Genomic DNA, 20,575 nt, shown 5'->3' on the forward strand with positions numbered 1-20,575 from the left:
GCCCAACGCTTTGTTGAGTGAGACTGCTCACCATGTTACAAGTAGAGTCACATCTGAAGGTCTTGGCACTCTGAACTGAAATAAGAACGTTTGGGCAGTTAGAGTGAATCTTTCTGTGAGTTATCTTCACAGCCCCCCCCCCCTTTCTTTTTTTTAAGAAAACCACTTACAGATATAAAACATTTGACCAGAAGAAAGCCTCAGGTTGTCAGAGTTACTTACCCAGTGCTGTTGAGCTGGCTCTTATTAAATCATCTCCTGGCAGTCCATTAGTTGTGGTACCATGGCAATTGCATAGCCCGCTAAGCTAATACACCTTCCGTCACTAACATAAGGATACTCTTAATAAAAACTTGAAGTCGATTTAGTGCTTTGCTGCTTGCTGACTGCTGTTCTACTTTTTAGTGTGTCTGTGTGATTTCCTTGCCATGTTTATTTGATATTCATCTATATCCTATCTACATAGTATATTAGAGTCAGATAAAGATTAACGGCCTGGGGAAGGAAGGCTGTTGGCAAGCTCCTCTTTATACTTCCAGTTCAGCCACTGTCAGTGTTACATCTTCTCAAGCAGGTTCCCTCCACCCCAGGCTAGGAGACTGGGAAACTTTCTCTCCTTCTTCTGTCGGGATTACTCTGTTATTTGTAGATATAAATGATGCCTTGAAGCTTGTTTTTAAACTCAGCCGTGATCTTTATAGGACATAAAAAGAACCACTGTGTTCTGTCATCTGTACAAATCGGAGAAGATCCACGTTGTCAGTGTTAACACTAGAAAGGAGAAATCTCACTCAGCTAACTTAAAGTCATCAGTGTTTCATAGTTTCTGAAAAGTATACTCAGTCTTTTATTTGAAAAAAAAAAGACAAAAACTTTAGTTTTAATAGTGAGTTTATTTTTTATTATTTAGCAAAATTCAAGTCATAACCAACTGCTAATTAATAACATGTTTAAAAAAAGAGTCTAATGTTTTTAAAAGTTTTTCAAAGCAAGGTTTCTCTGTGTAGCCCTGGCTATCCTGGAACACACTTTGTAGTTATTAGAACTGACCTCCAACTCAGATCCGCCTGCCTCTGCCTCCCAAGTGCTGGGACAAGGTGTGTGTGAGCCACTTCTGCCCAGCAAGAGTCTAATGTTTGTGGTAGTGGAGTGGGTGTCATTGTCTCAAGATAATGGCAAGTGGTCCAGTGCCATGCCTTTCTCTCCTGTTCAGTTTGGCAGCACAATCGTAAAGACACAGACTCTCGAAGACCCGAGTCTTCCCTGGGGCAATGGCTCAGTGCGTAAAGAGCTTGCTCACAGGTGTGAGTTCAGATCTCCCATAACAGCTGCCATAATAGTATGTGTCTGTGTCGAAGTGCTCCTACAGCAGGATGGGCGCTTGAGACAGGCTCAGCCCTGGAAGCTTGCCAGCCTGTTGTATGCAGTGGCACATAACAAAGAGATCCCACCTCAAACAGGGTGGATGATGAGGACTGACATCTGAGATTATTCTCTGAGCTTCACACGTGCGCCATGGTTTGCATAAATAAGCCTGCATATACTCATAGGGATGTACATGTGCATATGCACACATACACAATTGTTTTGTTTTTGTTTTTCGAGACAGGGTTTCTCTGTAGCTTTGGGTCCTGTCCTGGAGCTAGCTCTTATAGACCAGGCTGGCCTCGAGCTCACAAAGATCCACCTGCCTCTGCCTCTCGAGTGCTGGGATTAAAGGTGTGTACCACCACTGTCCCATACACACAGATTTTTTTTATTTATTTATTAAAGATTTCCGTCTCTTCCCTGCCACCGCCTCCCATTTCCCTCCCCCTCCCCCAATCAAGTCCCCTTCCCTCCTCAGCCCGAAGAGCAGTCAGGGTTCCCTGCCCTGTGGGAAGTCCAAGGAACCCCCACCTCCATCCAGGTCTAGTAAGTTGATCATTCAAACTGCCTAGGCTCTTACAAAGCCAGCACGTACAGTAGGATCAAAAACCCATTGCCATTGATCTTGAGTTCTCAGTAGTCCTCATTGTCCGCTATGTTCAGAGAGTCCGGTTTTATCCCAGGCTTTTTCAGACCCAGGCCAGCTGGCCTTGGTGAGTTCCCAATAGAACATCCCCATTGTCTCAGTGTGATACACACAGATTTTTAAAGAACTTATTCTAATCACTTTTATATATTTTTTATTTTTGGTCCTCTAGATGGAACTGAGGACTTCCTGCATCCTAGGCAAGCACTGTACTGAGTTGTATAGCCCGGCCCACTGTCCACTCTATTATTATTTTTTAAATAATTTTTTATTATATCACATGCTTGTGCACCCATGCCTGCATGTGTGTGGGTATACATGCATGTGTGTTTGTGTGTCCTGCCAGCCTGCAACCAGTCTTCCTTTAAGCAGCCATGCTCTCTTTTGTTCTTCCACCTCATGGGTGCTTCGGTTGCATTCATTTATTTAAACCCTACCTCTCCCTGCAGTTGCACTTAGCAAGCTATTTGTGCTCTATTTGTGGTGTGGTGCAGGAGTTCAAGACCCTGTCAGTTCAGTAAGCGCGAACCTCCATGAGCGGAAGTGCAGGGGTTCGAACTACAGAGCACTTGGGTGTGTGTGCAAGAAGGAAGGCAGTTTCTCTGGGGCCCTTTTAGAAATGCTTGTGCTTCACCTGCTGTCGTATGTTTTGATTCCTACGTCAGGGAACAGACACTTGTGTAAGGAACAGCAGCTGGGCCACAGATTTTATGACGTTTTGTATGATACCTGGGTTTTTATATAATCATTTAATTTAATCTCACAATAATTTTATGAAGCTGGTGTTATAGTTTCCATTTAATAAGTTGGTAGCCTTGATGATAGGGTGGCTGGATCAAGTGGTCCCTTTCATGAGGTGAGCCTCATGGTTCGGGTGGCCTGTGGCAGAGCGGTTGTCCCTTGTTAAGTTTGTCCTGTCCCCACGAGCTGCCCTTGCACTCTCGTCAAAAAGCAGCTCCTATCTTCAGGAAGCTCATCTTCCAGATGTGCTGTCTGTGAGCCAGTTTCCGCTCCTCTCAGTAAGTGTTGAAATCTGGAGACCAACTTTGTTCTTGTTCATTTTTCCTCAAGAAAGCGATGCCTTCGAAAATAAATGGATAAATAAGTAAAGTTTATTTTTACAATAAATTTTACTCATTGAGTCAATTTATACTAAAAACCCTGTGGATATTTTGACATTACAATGACTGTTAGGTTAATATAAAAAGATTTGACATGTTAATATTAGAAGTTTTAAGCTCTATTTCTTAAGCTGTTTTATTCATGTGTTGGGATGGAATGTACACACGTGTGTGCATGCTTTTATCTGTGGGAATACTTTGCTGATTTGAGTACATATGTGTACACATGTCCAGATGCCAGAGGTCAATCTTGCCTGTGATTTCTCAGGATGGCTGTTTACCTTGGTTTTGGAAACAGGGTCTTGAACTGGTACATGAAGCTAGGCCAACCAGCCAGTGAACCTTGGGCAGCTTCCTGCCTCTCCCAGCCCCCTCACTCTTCGGCTCTGGGATTGCACACATTTATCACAATACCTGACTTTTCCATGGGTCTGGGGCCTAAACTCAGGTCCCCCTTTTACCTGCACTGCAAGCGTTTTCCTGACTGAGCCTCTGCCCTAAACCAGTCCCTAGCTAGGAATTTAAGTTTTTCTCTTGTTAGTGTTTCATAGGTTTTAAAATCTAAGTTCTATACCTTTTACCTGTTTTTATATTACTTATAAATAGTATTTTTTGTTAATTTCAATTTAAAATTATTCCTTGTTGGTATATAGAAGTATGTTGTTTTGTATGTACACTTTATGCTTTGCAACAATGAAAACCTCACTTACTTTTCCTTGTTTTTAAGGGGAGCTGTGTGGGACAGTATAAATTCCTGATTTACCCAGTCCTTCCAGCCTGTGTGCCCTTCTTTCTTTATCTCGTGTTATTTCTCAGCTAGGACTTCCAGGCAGTCAAGGTAAAGAAATCAAGCCAGATTAGGGAGGAGAATTTAAAGTTTGTTATTGTATAAAAGAAATAAATGCAGGCTTATGCAGGAAACCACAGAATCAAAAAGTTAGGTGCGCAGAGGAAAAATGGGCATGTTGCTTTGCCTTCAGCATGGCTGGTCACCACACTGGAGGCTTCCACGTAGCAGAGGATTGGCCAATAATTATTGTTGCCAGTTTTTGGAGGCAGTTTAAATTTTATTCATAATTATCAGAGACATTTAAAAGGCAAACCCAAGTTAAATTTCTTATCTATTTGCAAATCAAGCGAAGTTAAGGCCTTTTTTGTGGCATAGCTGGTTTCTTCTGTTCTGGGAACGGTTATTTGGTCTTCATGTTGTATGGTCACAATAAGACCAGGGTTACCTAGAAACAGCAATGATAATACCCTCTCATTCCACGGCTGTTTCCAGAACATTCTTAGGAATTCGAGTTTTCTAAGCTGTGTGCGCGCTCATGTGTATTTGTCTCTTTGTGGCACACATATGCATGGTTATAAATACATGTGTGTGATTTCAGAGGCTGAAGTTGGGTGTCTTTCCTGATCAGTTTTCATTTTTTTTCCTGAGGCAAGGGCTCTTGCTGAACTCAAAACCATCAATTTATCTGGTGTAGCCAGCGATCTTGCCCTGGGATTGCTCCCTGCCTCCTGACCAATGTCTGGGATTACAGATGGGCTGCTGCACCGCCTGGCTTCTGTGGAGGTTCTGAGGCTTGAACTCTGGTCCTCGTGCTTGCACACTAAGGACATTATCCACTGAATGATCGCCCCAGCATCTAGTTTTCTGAATTTTTAGCCACAAATGTATGTGTTTAACTCTTTGTCCCAGGCTGGTCTTTGACTTTCAGTCTTCCTGCCTCAGCCTTCTGAGTGTTGAGAATACCACCACGTCCTGACAGTACAGCCACCACGTCCTAACAGTACAGCCACCACGTCCTGACAGTACAGCCAGATGCCACCATGTCTTGACAATACAGCCAGGAACCACCACATCCACCTGAATTTTGTCACATAGTTTTGAAATGACCACTTTAGAAATAATTTTTTTTGGAAAGTCAAAAATTCCTTAATTTTTTATTGGTAGCACTGCCACAATGTACAGGTAGTACATTACCTGATGTAATGAAAAGACAAAGAAAAAGACAAAGCTACGACAGACAGATCAAAGACCTCAGGAACAAACATCTCACTGACACTGCCTTGCATTAATCAGTATCTGCACTTTTCGCACACTGTGGCTCTGACAGTCCTGAACAAGAAGGGTTTCCTGTTTAAGCTGTCATAACTTTTCTGACTGTGGATCATCCCTCCTTCTGTAGCAGATTTTTAGAGTGCCTCTAATGCATTTAGGACGACTGTCTCAAAGTAACCTGCAGCTTTCCTGACAACTCCGCTCTCTCCTGCTAAGAACCCTAGCCCTTTTCTGCTGTTTTTTAAAAAACTTCTGCTACCATATCCACCACTTCCACCGCCAGATCCATAGCCACTACCATAGGGACTGCCTGAGCTTCTTCCACCAAAACTGCCCCCTCTCACGGGTCCATAATTTGATTGCTGTTGTCCATTATAATTTCCAGAGTCATTATGGTTCCCACCACCACCATAGTTACCTCCACCAAAATTTCCTCCTTCATTGTAACCGTCATATCCTCCTCCACCACCATATCCACCACCTTGGTTTCCACATCCTGGTCCACCACCACCATAGCCTCCTCTACTGCTGTAGCCAGCACCACCACCATAGTTGCTACCATCCCCTCCAAATCCATTATAGCCACCATTACCACCTCCATAACTACCTCTGCTGCCACCACCTCCACCACCATAGCCTCCTCTTCCACCAAAGTTTCTACCATGACCAAAGTTACCTCCACGACTCAAAATTGCCAGATCCCCCTCCACGACCTCTCTGTGACCCCTCAGACTGCATCTCTTGTTTAGAAAGGGCCCCCTTCACTTCACGGTTATGCCCATGGTTAGTGTGGCCGAGCACACAACTGCAGCATCCACCTCTTCAACACAAGAGTAGGTCACAAAACCAAAGCCCCTGGAACAGTCTGTAAGTGTGCCCCGTTTCTCAAAATGTTCTCTTAAGATATCATCTGTGGTTTCAAAGCTCAGACCCCCAATAAACAATTTCCTCAACTGTTCTGGTTCCTTTGGATCAGGGCCCTCCATTTTGAGACCGGACTTGCCTCTACCAACTTGAGTTCAATATTGAAAAAAAATTTTTTTAAGATGAAGTGCCTCGATTAAATTTTGAGGTCATAAACCAATCATGTACTCCTAAAACAAACCTCATTGTATAGTGAAGTATTTCTGCATATCGCTAGGTTCCAATAATTCAGATTTTATATGGGCCATTGTACCTATCTATATACATTAGAATTATTATTTTCTGCCTTTCTTATGATGCTTTAGATGGCTTTGCCATCAGGCTGATGTTCTGGTATTTTCTGGATGAGTTTCTACAAAATTAATATTTCTAATTTAATTGTTGTGTTAGGGCCTGGTGAGATGCTTCAGCAGGCGAAAGCTGAGTTCCATCCCCAGAGCCCACAGGGGTGGAAGAAGAGAACAGAGACCCACAGCGTGTCTTCTAAGTTCCATGATGCACCATGTGGTGTGTACACACATGCACATGCACACATGTGCACACATACATAATACATAAATGTAGAACAGCAAAAGAAATGTTACATTAGAGCCAGGCATGGTGGTGCACGCCTTTAATCCCACACTCCCATGGTGGCAGAGGCAGGCAGATCTCTTTGGGTTCAAGGCCAGCCTGGTCTACAAATCAAGTTCCAGAACAGCCAGGGCTACACAGAGAAACCGTGTTTTGAAAACAAACAAACAAAACGTTATTAGAGCCAATATAGAATATGATGTGCCTTCCCCTGAAGAACCAGCTCGACATCCACTGCTCAGGACTTGTGGTGGCAATGATGAGGGGACCCCCTTAAAGAATATGTCAGGAAAGGGGAAGATTTCGTGCTGAAGATGTGATTTCTAACATGATCTGAACCTGAAACTCAAGTGCACACCCGGCTTCTCAGCGAAGACTCTGCAGGGTGACTTCAGTGGCATGGCCTGTGGCCTGTGGCAGCCTGTGACTCGATGGAAAGTTATTTCCCCAAAGGTGTAGGGAAGCTGTTTATTACTGATGAGAAGCTGATGGGAGAGGGATTGCTGAGGGCTGAGCCATTGCTCTCTTGAGAAGCGCTGAGGTCCTCAGCCCTAATGGATGGAAAAGAGCAGACGTTACAGAGTTGAGTAGCTAGAGTCTAAAACTTGTGAGAAACCCTAGATTGCTTTGACATAGGTTGTCACTTCTGTTTTGTGGATGCCCTTCTACACAAAGTGCCAGGGGAGTTTTTGGCCAGATTTTCCCCTGGTGTGCTGAGAGCTTCGTCTATGGTTGGCACTGAATATAGCTTCCATTAATTGATCAGAGAAATGCTTGTGTGCCACTAGGAGTTCCCTGAAAGAACGCAGGGTCATTAGTTGCTGGGTTTTCTTAACTCTTTGAAGTCATTGGTGTGTTTTAGGCTATTGTCCTTATCTGTGACTCCACAGGCTTTGACTTTTTGTATTCCAAGGGCCTAGATTTATGGTTAGGCTTAACAAAGTTGTGTTGAATGAATAGAGAAATATTTTGTTTAATCCTTTTTAGGGGAGTTTGGAAACCCATAAGATAAAGAAAAAATCAAGCTTCAGGAATATCAGCAAATTGGAATTATTGAAAGATATAATGTCAAGTACTGTATCACAATTTAACTGATTTCTGTTTAGCTTCATTTCAGATATTTACATGAAGTCAATATAATGTAAGAAAGCAAATCTTAAATGTTTTGAGTTGAAGACTTGGTGTTCTGGTTTGTACCCACATTTCATCCCTTCACTAGCAATGATACAGTGAAGATGGCTAGGTAGATAGTTTTCCTAAGATACTGTGTTGGGGTTACTCAGTTCAGCTGGACGTTAACTGACCGGTATCTGATATACACATTGTCATGCTATGTTCGCCCAAAGGTTGATGAGTGAGCCTCTAGGATTCTTAATTGTGCTTACTAGCCAACATTTATTTTATATTTTCCCCCTTACTAAATATATAGGTAATAAAATTTCCTTAAAAATCAAGGAACAACACAGAGGAGAAAATGTTTATCATTCCATTATCCCCACATAACTGTAACCACTTTAATATATTGGCTTCTGCAATTTAAATGCAAAAGCAATATCTGTGGATGTCTAAAGCCCATGAGCTAGCCCATGTGGCTGTGATAGAGGGGCAGCAGCATGGCTTGGAGAGGACTTCTGTCTGGCTTTGCTGGGGACCACATGACCTTGGAAAGACCTCTTTCCTCCCTGAAGCTTTATTTCTTCATTGTAAAGCGCTTGTCAGTGAATCCAGGGATCCTGCCCACTAGGTCTGGTTTCTCTGCACCTCAGATTTCAGGAGGAGGTCACAGGAATCTCAGTGGTAGCGGGCATTTGCAAGTCTTCCTCTAGGTTGTCGTGAATTTTTCTCTTGTGTAACCAGTTTTACTTAAAGTCACTCTTTCCCCCAGAACCCGAACGAACCCGGTCTGAACGGATGGATCTATTGAGTTGCTAACTGAGGAGAATGTAAAAAGGGTCCTTTAATAGACTGGAGACCACCGCAGCCTCTGCACTGTCGCAGTGCCCGGGACTTGGTGGTAAACATCCAAGGAGTAGAGCACTGGAGCTGCTATTTGATTCTTTTTGCACCTCAAGAAAATTGATTTTGTCCTCTGTCCCAGGCTCTGCGCACACTGTGAGAGTGGATTGGTATGCAAGGGTTGGTGTATATTAGGCGCCTGAGCTCTAAAAGTGTTAAAAGGCGTCTGGTTTGTCTTAGAAGGGTCAGTCTGCACATTAAACGATTTTTGTTGAACAGTTAAGATGCCCTTTTACTTTTACCATTTTGTGTGCGGACTTTTTCTTATGCATTTTAACAGTTCCCATGTGCTTAGAAAGGAGTCTGAATATATGCCGTGTAAAAAAAAAATAAGCCTGATACAAACAATGTCGACTGTTCCATCAGTACCATCAAAGGACTGGGAGCTGTAGGTGCAACAATATGTAAAATACAGCTTGTGAGAGATTGCCTTTATTAACTGTCATCATCCTCAGAATATATGTTCAAATAAACGTTGTGTAATAACTAAATTTGAGATTAATAGGCCCCTTAAGAAACAGCGAAGTCATTCAGAGTAGTCAGTGAAAAATAGTCTGTAAGCCTGTGCCGTGCACATATTGTCCTGCTCGTATGCTCTCTCCCGTGCCACTGCCATTTGTCACTGTCGGCCGACTCCGCTCTCATTAAAACACGCCAGCACCAAAGCAGCTTCATTTTCTTAAGAGGAGAGGACACCTCATTCAATTTAGGGCGCAGAAACAGGAACTTGCATATTTTCCATGCCTGACTTGAAAAGAATAGTTACAAACAGGGATAGCAACTCTGTTCACCTCAGGTTAAAGGATATGCAAGAAAAAAAAAATTTCCCCACCATGGTAGCAAGATAGACCTGCAGAAATTAGAAAGAATTATAGCTTCCTCCTGGAGCAGCAGTTTGATGACAGACAGTTCCTCTCAAGTAGGAAGTATGTCGGCATTTATAAAAATATGTAACTGCTCTCCCTCCAGCAGTGGGCTTGACAAAGAATTAAAGTGTTCCAAACTGCCTCCTTCAGTTGGTGAATGCTTCGTGGCCATGCTAGCCCTTTCTTCTTCATGTGATAATTCGTTTAAGAATACTGAGTGTAAGGTCTTCTCTCTGGACTGGGGAGGAAGTTACTTCACCTTACCTCAAGGGCTGTTTGTACAGGCTGAATATCTAGGTGAACAGGCAAACATTCCACCACCTTGCTTAAGAATAAATTTTCTATTTTAATTTTTTATTTTTGATGTTCGGATAAATCATCATAGAGTTTTAGGATGCCATATATCTAAATATCATAAATCATCAACAGTGGTCTGTTAGGCTGGTTGCTCAAGAATGGGCATTTTGATTTTTATTTTTGTCCTTTTATAAACATTGTTTGTTGTGCGTGTATGTGTGCACACACACATGTGAACACACATGGGCACGCTTTGGTGTGGAAGTGTGGAAGTCAGAGGACTTGTGGGAGTTGGTTCTCTCCTTGCACACTGTGGGCCCAGGGAGCAAACACAGGCTGCGAGCCTGCAACAAGTGTGTCTGCTTGCTGAGTAGCCTGCTCCCCTGTGTCTCTAAATCCTCACAGACTAGCAAGGCCACCTTATTAACCCAGTGGGGCATGGGGGGAGAGGTCTCGGTTTGGTTGATCTACTATTGGGTCATAGGTCATACACATAGAAGGTTCTAGAGGAATTTTGGATCAGGAAGGGAAGAACCATTATGGGGAGCCAATGGTCAGGCTTTGGGGATCCAGAGGACCTAGGTGGTGAGAGACAGGAACCCATATTCCGGTAATGTTTGATGAAGAAAATCCATCCAGAGCATTTAGCAACTTCTTCAGACCTTCTGCAGTGTGGTTAAGCTTTCTGTTTGCTTTGTAGCTTCCTTTACTCATTTAAAAAAAAAAAAAAAATCCAGTGTTTTTTTTTTTTTTTTTTAAACTGTCTGAGAAGAGCAAAACCCAGGCTAGTTGAGAGTCTGTCAGATCAGCCTATGACCACATTGAGGAGTGGTGGGTGGGCAAACGCTGGTCACATCCTGCTCTTTCCTGCTCCAGGATGCAACAGCCAGAGAAGTCATGCAGAGGGGAGAAGGCTGGGCTCAGAAGGCTCTGGTTCCAGCCACAGGCTCTTCTCCTTTGTGAGGGACTATAGACACCTTTTTCCCTTTTATGTTGTCTTTAGATGGCAGTAAGGAGCTGCTTTGGCTGAGGACTACAGACATACACCTGCTTGTCTGTCTCCAAGGGCCTCGAAGGGGTGGCTGGCCTTGTGTTACTGGTGGCTCTTCCGTAAGTGCCATCTTTTGGCATTCCACTCTGCTTCATGCCCTCCTTGGCAGCCAGAACCTGGGCTTCTTCCAACATGGACATGCCTACAGCATCAGCTCCCTGACTTCACCACTCTGGCTTGGCCTGACTCCTGTGTGGCTAGAGTCAGTTTCATCTCGGTTTACTAAATATTTAGAGTACTGTGTTCCAGTCCCTTCTCTGGATGGTGTGGATGTAAGTTTTCACTGGCTACTTGGAGGCGTGGTCCGCAAGCTGATTTGCTAGGATAGCCGAGGGTTGCTTAAGGTCCTCTCTCTTCCTTGAGGGAGGAGTTATTTTAGATCAGGGAGCAAAGATGTAAGAAATAGCATGATATCATGAATTTGAGGAAATGGGGAGCAGTTTAATGAGGCAGGGAAGGAAAAGGAGAGTGCCGTCTAGAGAAGGCCTTGCAGATTGTGTGAAGGGGAGGGCAGCCCTCCTTACATCAGAAAACAGCCTCCAAAACTCTTGAAATCCTAACTTCCTCATGTACTGCTGCTGTAGAATTGAGCCTAAGCTTGTGGGAATTGGTTCTCTCCTTGCACACTGTGGGTTCAGGGTATAACTTCATCTGGTCTTTGGAGTACCAGAGCCCTAAATCAATCAGTTCACAAAAGGTGTTGATTTCCCGCCCGAGTGGATGACATAGCAGAGAATTCAGATCTTCCCACAGTCAGAAACCTCCAAGGAGGTGGCTGGGGCATCTCGTCGTGGTACCGCTGTCTCAGCCAGTCCGCATGAAATACTACTCATGCTTGTATCACGGAGGTGATCAAGAGTGGCTGGGTTGGAGGGTTTGGGTACTTTCTCAACTCTGACTTGTGAGTTACACTTGTAGTGAGGCCACGTTTCTGTAAGTGCTGGGCGGCTCACTTGCTCTGTGGTGTAAGGTTAGGAAAAGAGTCTGAAAATGACGAGGAAGGAAGAACTCTGGCGGAAAGCCCTAACTCGATCCAGCTGGAGCATAAAATGCAGCTTGCGCTCACAGGTTTTTGGGGAATCTGTACACATGTGTGTGAGGACGCCAGTGCACCCCGTTGTTCTGACCACAACCCACGTGTATCCCCTTTACTTTTCTCTGTGTGTAGAACTTTCCTGGAATTGCCCATAGTTGAGTTCTAGGGAGATGCCAAAAATAATGTCGCTGTAGTTTATAGCTGTCATTTGTAATATTTTATGTGGCTGAATCTTTTTATTCCTCATCCTCTCCTCCAGTACAGCACAGAGCGCCATATGCCTCTGTCTCTGTCAAAAAGCAGAGGTTTCCCTGGCCTGTGATTGTTGCCTGTGTTCATGCCACAGAAGAGCTGGGGTCCAGTGCCATCTTTTATTGATAGGACTAGCAAAGGAGAAATCTAATGAAATTATCAAAGCTTTGAATTAATTATGAAGCGGCGTAAGAAAGCCAAGCTCTCTGGAGCCGGCAATCTCATTACCCATGCACTCTCATTGTGTCCTCTTCTGGAGCAGAGCTCTTTCCCCTACAGCCTAGCCCTGCTTTGGACTTAAGTCAAACTTCCTAAACCGATGCCCGAATGTTCCTAAGGACTAACTGACACTGCTCTGAACTTTCTGGGCATTTAAATAGGTTTTTTCAACATGCTTTTGGCTTTTGCCTAGTTTTGTTTTTTTCTCCACCCCCCTCCCCCGCTCCATTTTCTTTCATCAAATGTACAAGTTTTTTCCCATTTTTGAGTAATGTGAAAAGCCGTCAGGATTCTGGCATATAGCTTCATGGAACACAGGAACTGACTTAGCTGAGGGGTGGATAGCCTCTGCTGTGTCCTCAAGGATGCTTTGGTAAGCAGAATCAATCCTTTCTTCTTTAATTTTGGGTACCAATGGCACATTTTCTTGCTTGTTTCTAACCAAGGAATGGTTAGCATGACAATAGTTTTCCTGGTCTCAACTGTCCTGCCCTTGGTGCTGAAGTGCAGGGCAACAGCCGTTACCTCGTGGTGGTAGTTCATAGGTAGGGACACATTATTGTATGGAGATCAACCTCTGGTGTTCCTAGGCAGTAAAGTCAACAATAACCACGCTTTGATTTACTGTTGGGGATTGTTCTTTTGGGCCATACAGTTTTGAAGCCTCTCTTGACGAGCCTTTTCCTGCCTGCTTCTGAGCCCCACCATGGATGTGTTTCTAAGCTGCAGCCTTCTGTCTTAGTAAACTACAGGCCGCTGGTATTCGTGAGAGCAGTGACTGACTTTACTCTGTAGGGTCAGTGCTGAGATTTGGAACGGTGGGGAAAGGGGGACCGATCATCTTTGCTTGTCCTGTTGCTGTTTACTTTCAATGAGTTTCTCTCCCATTTATTCTCTTCTTAGGCGGCTGCGATATTTAATTCAGCATTTGGGAGTTTTCTGGTGAGTACACTGGTTTAACTTTGCCTATTTTATCTTTTCTTAAGAGATTGTTTTGCACAAATGATTTAGAGCTGAACTTCTTTTACTCTTTGGTGAAATATAAAAGTTTTGGATCTTTGCATGTTCCCTTAATTATACCCTGGGGAAAATAGTAAGTAAAAACACGTGAATATTCTCTTGCAATATATTTTGGAGACTTGGGTTTAATAGTCTGTTAATGGATTCAAGGAATCAATTAAAATGCTATGTGCCTCCTTATAGAGGTTATGTCAATATATTGATCACTTAATGAGGTCTTTTAGATGATTATTATTTTGTGTCATGGGAAAGAGGATTTTGAAAAGGAAACATGACCCAGCTGGTCAGAAAGGGAATGCTAATTTATGGTTGACACATCATTTATTTTCTACATTTTCTTGTCAAAGAAGCTACCATGTACAGTCTTGGGTATGTCTGAGAAATCTTTGTGGAACACTAACAAAAAGAGTGACATGAGAATATAGTTCATGAATAAGTTGCAAGAAAATATAGTATTTTTAGAGATGTAAATATAAATTATAAATAAAATGATTCAAACACAGTTCCACCACTGTAAGCAGAGCCTCTGTAATTAGGAGGCTCTTGCTTTAACGTTTAGATAATTATCTTAAATTAGATTATCATAATACTTGATTTGTGTTATAAAAGAATGGAGATAGAAACAGTTTCCTATACTTAATAGTTATGCTTATGCTTTCAAATTTGCTAAATTCGGGAAAATAAATTAGAATATTTGCTTTAGGTGCAGAGCTCACTTATAGACCTGTAATGTAGTGACTTACTCATGACTGGAAAAAAATCAGTGGAATTCATAAACTGGCTTATGAATCTAGGTGGAACACCCCTATGTGTGTTTAGGATATTCTGTGTGTCACTTGTGTCTGCACTGTATGCATAGTTCAAGCTTTAAAAGACATTGCTAACCCAGTGTTAATTGCCAAAATGCTACATGGTTTTTGAAGTCATTGTCTTCTAGCTGATACTGATTCTGTGAAACACAGTGCTGAAGTATGTCCACTCTTACAGATACTGTGCTTTGGGTTTTGTTACTGTTGTTGTTTGTTTGTATTTTGATATCATATTTTTATTGGATTTAGAAACAAAGTCTATTTAGAAATAACCTCTTGGTCAGGCATAGTAGCTACTTCTATAAGCTTAGTTCTGGGGAGGATTGCCACAAGTTTAAGGACACCTTCAGCCACATGAGTCTCAAATTCAAACAGAGAGAGAGAGAGAGAGAGAGAGAGAGAGAGAGAGAGAGAGAGAGAGAGAGAGAGGTAGAGATAGAGACAGACAGAGACAGAAACACAGAATGTGCGCACTGATTTTTAAGACTACTTAGTTTAGACTTAGTAATATCTCATTAAGCTACTGTTTTCATTTCTTTCTCTACATTGTCACAATTGTTTAACAGAATAGTATATGTAAAATAAAAATTTTCTGGAAGCCAGTTTTGGTGAAGTTTGAAATCATACACATCCACTATGACGCATGGCTTCGTAACTTGGGTTGTTTACTCGTGAGAATGCCCATGATAATTGAGAAGATGCAATGGGGAAATTGTGGAAGTGGCTGAAGCAAAACCCTCTGGCCCTTCACCGAAGAGAGTGCTTGCTCCAGTGAAGTTACATATGACTCTACCCCTTCTTTAACATAATTACAGCGAGGTTGATGACATACATGTAGGTCTACCTAAATATGATGTGATGACCCGGCCTCTCAGGAGACAGAACTCCTGTCTTTCTGCTCTGCCATCCACAGCATGTGGCAGCTGCTGTAGTTTCTTCCTTCTCTCTGTCTCTGTCTCTGTCTCTTTCTGTCTCTCTCTCTCTCTCTCTCTCTCTCTCTCTCTCTCTCTCTCTCTCTCACACACACACACACACACACAGTAGCATTGCTGGAATCCCAATACCATCCTTCCACCTTGTTGCAGAAATTTAGCCACACAGTCACATCCAATCAGCGAAACATGGCAGTTTGCCATGACTTCAGTCACTGAAACGAATGTTCCATACAGGGGCCCATGTGTATTTTCTGCCTATATGGAATGTTCAAAAGCATGCACATGTTTGAAGAAAGAAGTTACATTAGTGGAATGATAGGAGAAGTTGGCCCTTGAGTTAGATTGTAAAGACTCGCTGTACAGAGGGGAAATTTTGAATTATAAATCATTCATACGGAATGGTGTTGCTAGTGTTTGGAGATTTTCTTTATGAAGGAATTTTGTGCTTACAAGTGGTAGTGGCCACCCAACTTGAAGCAGGGTAGGTTTGAATTCTCTCTGAATATGAACTGAACCAGATACCTGCCCTGTAATGTACATAATGTTGAACCAATCATATCTTCTGTCTATGGAAACATGTTAACAGTGCATAGAAAATGCTTGTATGAGGTGCTGGAAACATCTAGGTGTTGGTCCAATCTCTTGATTTTAGATGTTTTTGTATTGACTGTTGAAAACCACCAGATTAAGAATTTGTCTCTGCCAGGCACTCTAAGCTCTAAGAGTCAAGGAGCTTTTCTCTTGTTTTGAGTAATCATTCCTGTCTTTGTGCCTGTGTGTACGTATCTGTGTGCGTGTGTCAGTGCGTGTGTGTCTGCACATGCACACATGCGTACATGCATGTGTTATGAGTGACCATTCCTTGTGTGTGTATGTGCTCATATGCATATGTGTATACAAAAAAGAATTAATAACTCATAACCAGAATCTGTATATATTTAATATGTTCTCTAATAGAGAACATGTATTATAATATTCTATATAAGCATTCTAGTATATATTATAATCTGATATATTAGTATTTATTTCAGGTTAATTCCAATTACCTGAAACCTTTGAAAGACCTTTATTAGAAGACATTTTGGAGAAAGACTTAAGGGTATTTTTGTTGATTTTTTTCAGGCATCTGGGTATAACAAATAAAATATGGTACATATTTATAGCTAGTTTAATAATGTCCTGGGTCTAATTAAAACACAGTGATTTTAAGAACTAATTGTTATATAAAACTTTTTAAATGGAGCTATACTGGTAATAACTAATGATAGATGAATTCAATTTATATAAATTTCAGACCAAGAGATTGTTTTGAAATTGTGCCATAGAGGATTGCTTTAAGTTAAGAAGTTAATACCCCACTCCTCCGCTGCTCATTTTACCCGTTCAGCTTATTGTTATTGTGAACCGTAGTCAGTGGCTTGAGCCTTCCTTCTCAGTGAGGATAGAATTCGAATAGAATTTGGTAGCTCTGTGTGCTCCGGCTAACTAAGATGATATCGAAATGCATATGTTTGTGTATCCCACATAATACATATGTCTATGTTTCCCATGTAATGCCATTGCCTGTGCATCCCCTGTAAAACCTACACATGCCAAGAGCAGTACCTTACATGTTACATTTTCATAGAAGGAGGTGTGTTTGTTTTTACATTTTGAAATTTTTTTTTAAAGATTTATTCAATCTCCTTTTATGTGTGTATTTGAGTACATATAGTGTGCGTGTGCCTAGTGCTTGCAGAGGCCAGAAGAGGTGTCAGCAAGAACAGAGAAGAATCTCACATGTTAATGAAGGCATGTAATACTTCCTCCCTTCTCCCTTTCCCCCCTTCTCCTCCAGCACCCAGTCTCTCCCTCTCCTTCCCTCTTCTTCCTCCTCTCACTGTCCTCCCTTTCCTCTCCCCTCTTCCTCTGCACAGGATCTGACCCAAACTCATGACCCTCTCGCCTAAGTCTAGGGTATGTTTAGTTCATGGATATGAAGAAAGGAGGTCATTTTGCTCAGTATTAACAATGATGTTGAGTTTTCAAGAAAATTATTTATTTATTTTATGTATGAATACTCTAACTGCATGTATACCTTTATGCCAGAAGAGGGCATCAGATCCCACTGTAGGTGGCTGTGTACCACCCCATGTGGTTGCTGGGAATTGAGCTCAGACCTCTGGAAGAGCAGCCAGTGCTCTTAACCACTGAGCCAGCTCTCCATCCCTGAGGATGTTGCTTTTAACTAATCCAGATTATCTGGAATCTTGGTTTACCCTTCAAAGTTCAGGACTTGAATTTCATTGGTCTTCAGCACCAGAGCAACCAGGCACCTTCATTTTCATGGGGAGTTCAGTGCCCTCCTACACAGCACCATTTCAAACCGGCTGGTCTTTGCAGCAAGGAAGTCAGTCACAAGCTCCCTGCAGACTCTCTCCTTACAGAGGCAGCATCACCCTAAGGCTAGAGCGCAGACAATTGACTGGCTTTCCTTTGGTAAACACTGTTGAGTGGGGGTTGGGGAGTTAGCCTAGTCAGTACCCTGAGCCTTACAAGGGGAGTCTCAACTGGTCCTCAGCACTCATCTAAAACACCAGGGGTTGTGCTCCTTGCTCACAGCCCCAGCCTGGGGAGTCAGACACAGGTGCAAGGGGCTTGCTGGCCATCCAGCCTCCTTCCCTTCTATTTGAGTTCCAGTCTAGGGAGAGCCCTATCTCAACAAATAGTGTGGAGTCCAGCTTACACAAGTAACAACAACAACAACAGAAGAATATTGTTGATTCATTTAATAAGGTAACACAAAAGGCAAACCACAACTCTCACCTAAAGGGAATAAAATATTATTTTGAGGCCAAATATGAGTGACCGTGGATCCCATATTTCCACAGATTGCATATTTCAACATGGATCTAGTTTTGTGAAGCTTTTATAGAAATAGAACAAAAGAACAGAGAATGTCATATAAAGACACCTCTTAAACACTAGGTGGGCGGGGGTAAAGCAAATGGGATTCTCTGCCTTAGGCCTTGGATGCAATTTGATGTCATCTTCGCATCTTTGTGGGAGCCAGGTTTTCTGTACATTCCAAAGGATTTACCTGATTAATTGTCTCAAAGATAGTAGCTCACCCACAAGGAGGGCAATAAAGGACTATTAAGAGGGCTAAAGATGGCCCAAGATAATTTGGCTTTGGAGGAGTGACATTCCAGGATAGCAGTCCTAGGTGTTCTAATCGGTTGGTGAGCCCAACAAACATCCACAAGAGGCTGAGGCTTCTTCGCAGGAATTCTTCACATGAGATAGAAAATTGTCTTGACTGTCTCAGAGCCCATAAGTTCACGGCTTCTGTCTAGTTACTGAAGCCAAAGCAAACATAAATAAATATGTGGAAAAATAACTAAAAAGATTGAGGGGCTGGAGAGATGGCTCAGCAGGTAAGAGCATTGACTGCTCTTCCAGAGGACCCAGATTCAATTCCCAGCACTCATATGGCAGCTCACAACTGTCTGTAACTACAGTTCCAGTGGATCCGACTCCCTCACAAAGACATGCCGATCAAACACCAATACATATTTTTTAAAAATAAAAAAAAAAAAAGATTAAAGAAGCAGGATGGCAGGGGCCATCCTCAGTGCAGTTTCCCGCATTCAGGCTCCATTATGGGTCTTGCCATGTCAGCGTGCTGTTTGTTAAATCAGATCCGCTTTTAAAATTTGAATTTATCTCAAGCTCAAACTCCACCGCAACACTATAAATAAAAAACTATCTTGTTATGACTAAGGTAGCAGATATGAAATCACAGGAGAACAAGCCGCTATAACTTTGAAGCTAAACTCTGCAGCCTTCATAGGGAGGTGGGGGTGGTCACCTTCCTGCCCTTCTCCAAAAGACAAAATTGGCACCAGCACCAAAAGAATTTGCTGGTTTGAGTTAGCTTCCCCCGCAGTCCTCTGTATGAGTTAGCTTCCCCTGCGGTCCCTGTGTCCAAGGAAGCTCCTGTTTTCTGGGTTTCTCAATCAAGGATCCCAGTAATGGAAGCTGTGCCTGTCTCTTTCCCAGACTCTTGTCTGTGAATGCTTGTGCAACACTAGACAAGTGTGTCAAAGTCCAGATAGGCTGGAACTCAAAAGATGCTACACTGCTTAGAAGGAGGAAGGCCTCTCTCACAGGTGAATCTGAATTCATTTCAAAGACAAACTTTTATCTCAATTAATCAGTGAAAATAGAAATGCTCTTGTTATTTAATAAAAATGTGTGCAGAATGTCTACCGAGTCCATTTTAGCAGCATAATGCTCTGCGTGGCCTGATGGGACTGGTGCAGCAAGTAAGTGCATTAGTCACAGCAGCCATTTTTCTTGCAGATTTGTGACGTGGATTTAATTATAGGGATGACCAGCAACTTACAAATCTAATTTTGGTGGAGGTTGAGGCAATTTTTTTTTTTATTTTAATAATGATGGATTTTTTTAGAGCAATGATTTCATTACTATTTAAAGAAATCTACTAGTGTAGAACTAGCAATTGACTGCAGTTATTTTATTACCCTTTAACAAATGCCATGTGCTTTCATTTTCATTTTTATTAATTTTTAAAATGTCATCATTTCCAAACTGGAAAAGTATTTGCCCCAAAACCTTTTTGGGCAAAAATAAATAAATATACATCATTCTGGATGTTTATAAAGAGCCTCCTTAGAAACATGACCCTCACAGTTGGTTAAAACCAAGATTGAGTTTCCTTAGTTAGACTGCAAGCGACCTTCAGTCCAGCTGCCCAGTGACTCCTGGTACTTGTGGTCACATGGTTCTCACCTTCTTCCCTCTCTTTCTCCGAATTAAGCGTTTACCAAGATCAGTCTATTTTTCCATTGTAAACAGCTTTCGTTGACTCTGTTTGTTTTGTTATTGTTGGCAGAAACAAAATTAGCGTTTTCAGGTCACATTTACAGACATATCTTCAGACATTAATATTTGCTCATGTCGGGTGTTCATTCTGAGTTCTGACAAAAGTGCCCCTGTATGTGGATGGTGCCACAGTCTAGGGTAAGGCGATTTCTGTTTGACCATAGATTCGGTTTGTTTTCAGTCCTTCTCCCAGCGTTAGCCCAGCTGCCATGGATCCCTTCTGTCTTCTCTAGGGGCCTGTGAATGCCATGGCCTCAGGCTGAGCCTGACTACTTTGCATATTTGACCCTTGTCATGTTATTGCCTGCATTACCAACCTTCTCATTGCTAAGTCATATTGTATTGCTTATAGAGTGGTTGTTGATGGCCTTTGGATTGTGCGGTACTTTGGTACTTATTGAATGACTTTGACAGGGCTGTGTGTTAAGGACTGGGTCGCTAGGGTGCTATGTTGGGAGGTGCTGTGGATCCTAGAAGGAACACTGTGGAGATC

The 20,575-nt window shown here is 42.4% G+C and overlaps 1 protein-coding gene and 1 pseudogene across 3 annotated transcripts in view; one reads left to right on the top strand and one right to left on the bottom strand.

Annotated features, from left to right (window-relative positions):
• Slc10a7 (solute carrier family 10 member 7) overlaps positions 1–20,575 on the top strand; it is a 235,270-nt gene that overhangs the window by 58,613 nt on the left and 156,082 nt on the right. For all 3 annotated transcript variants that reach the window (XM_005345380.2, XM_026778789.1, XM_026778790.1), the window contains exon 5: positions 13,335–13,373. In XM_005345380.2, the coding sequence (XP_005345437.1) occupies positions 13,335–13,373 (39 nt within the window). The remainder of the gene's footprint in view (positions 1–13,334; positions 13,374–20,575) is intronic.
• Positions 5,332–6,183, bottom strand: LOC113455955 (annotated as a pseudogene).

Source organism: Microtus ochrogaster, chromosome 4 (genome assembly GCF_000317375.1).
Source record: "Microtus ochrogaster isolate Prairie Vole_2 chromosome 4, MicOch1.0, whole genome shotgun sequence".
Lineage (NCBI taxonomy): Eukaryota > Metazoa > Chordata > Mammalia > Rodentia > Cricetidae > Microtus > Microtus ochrogaster.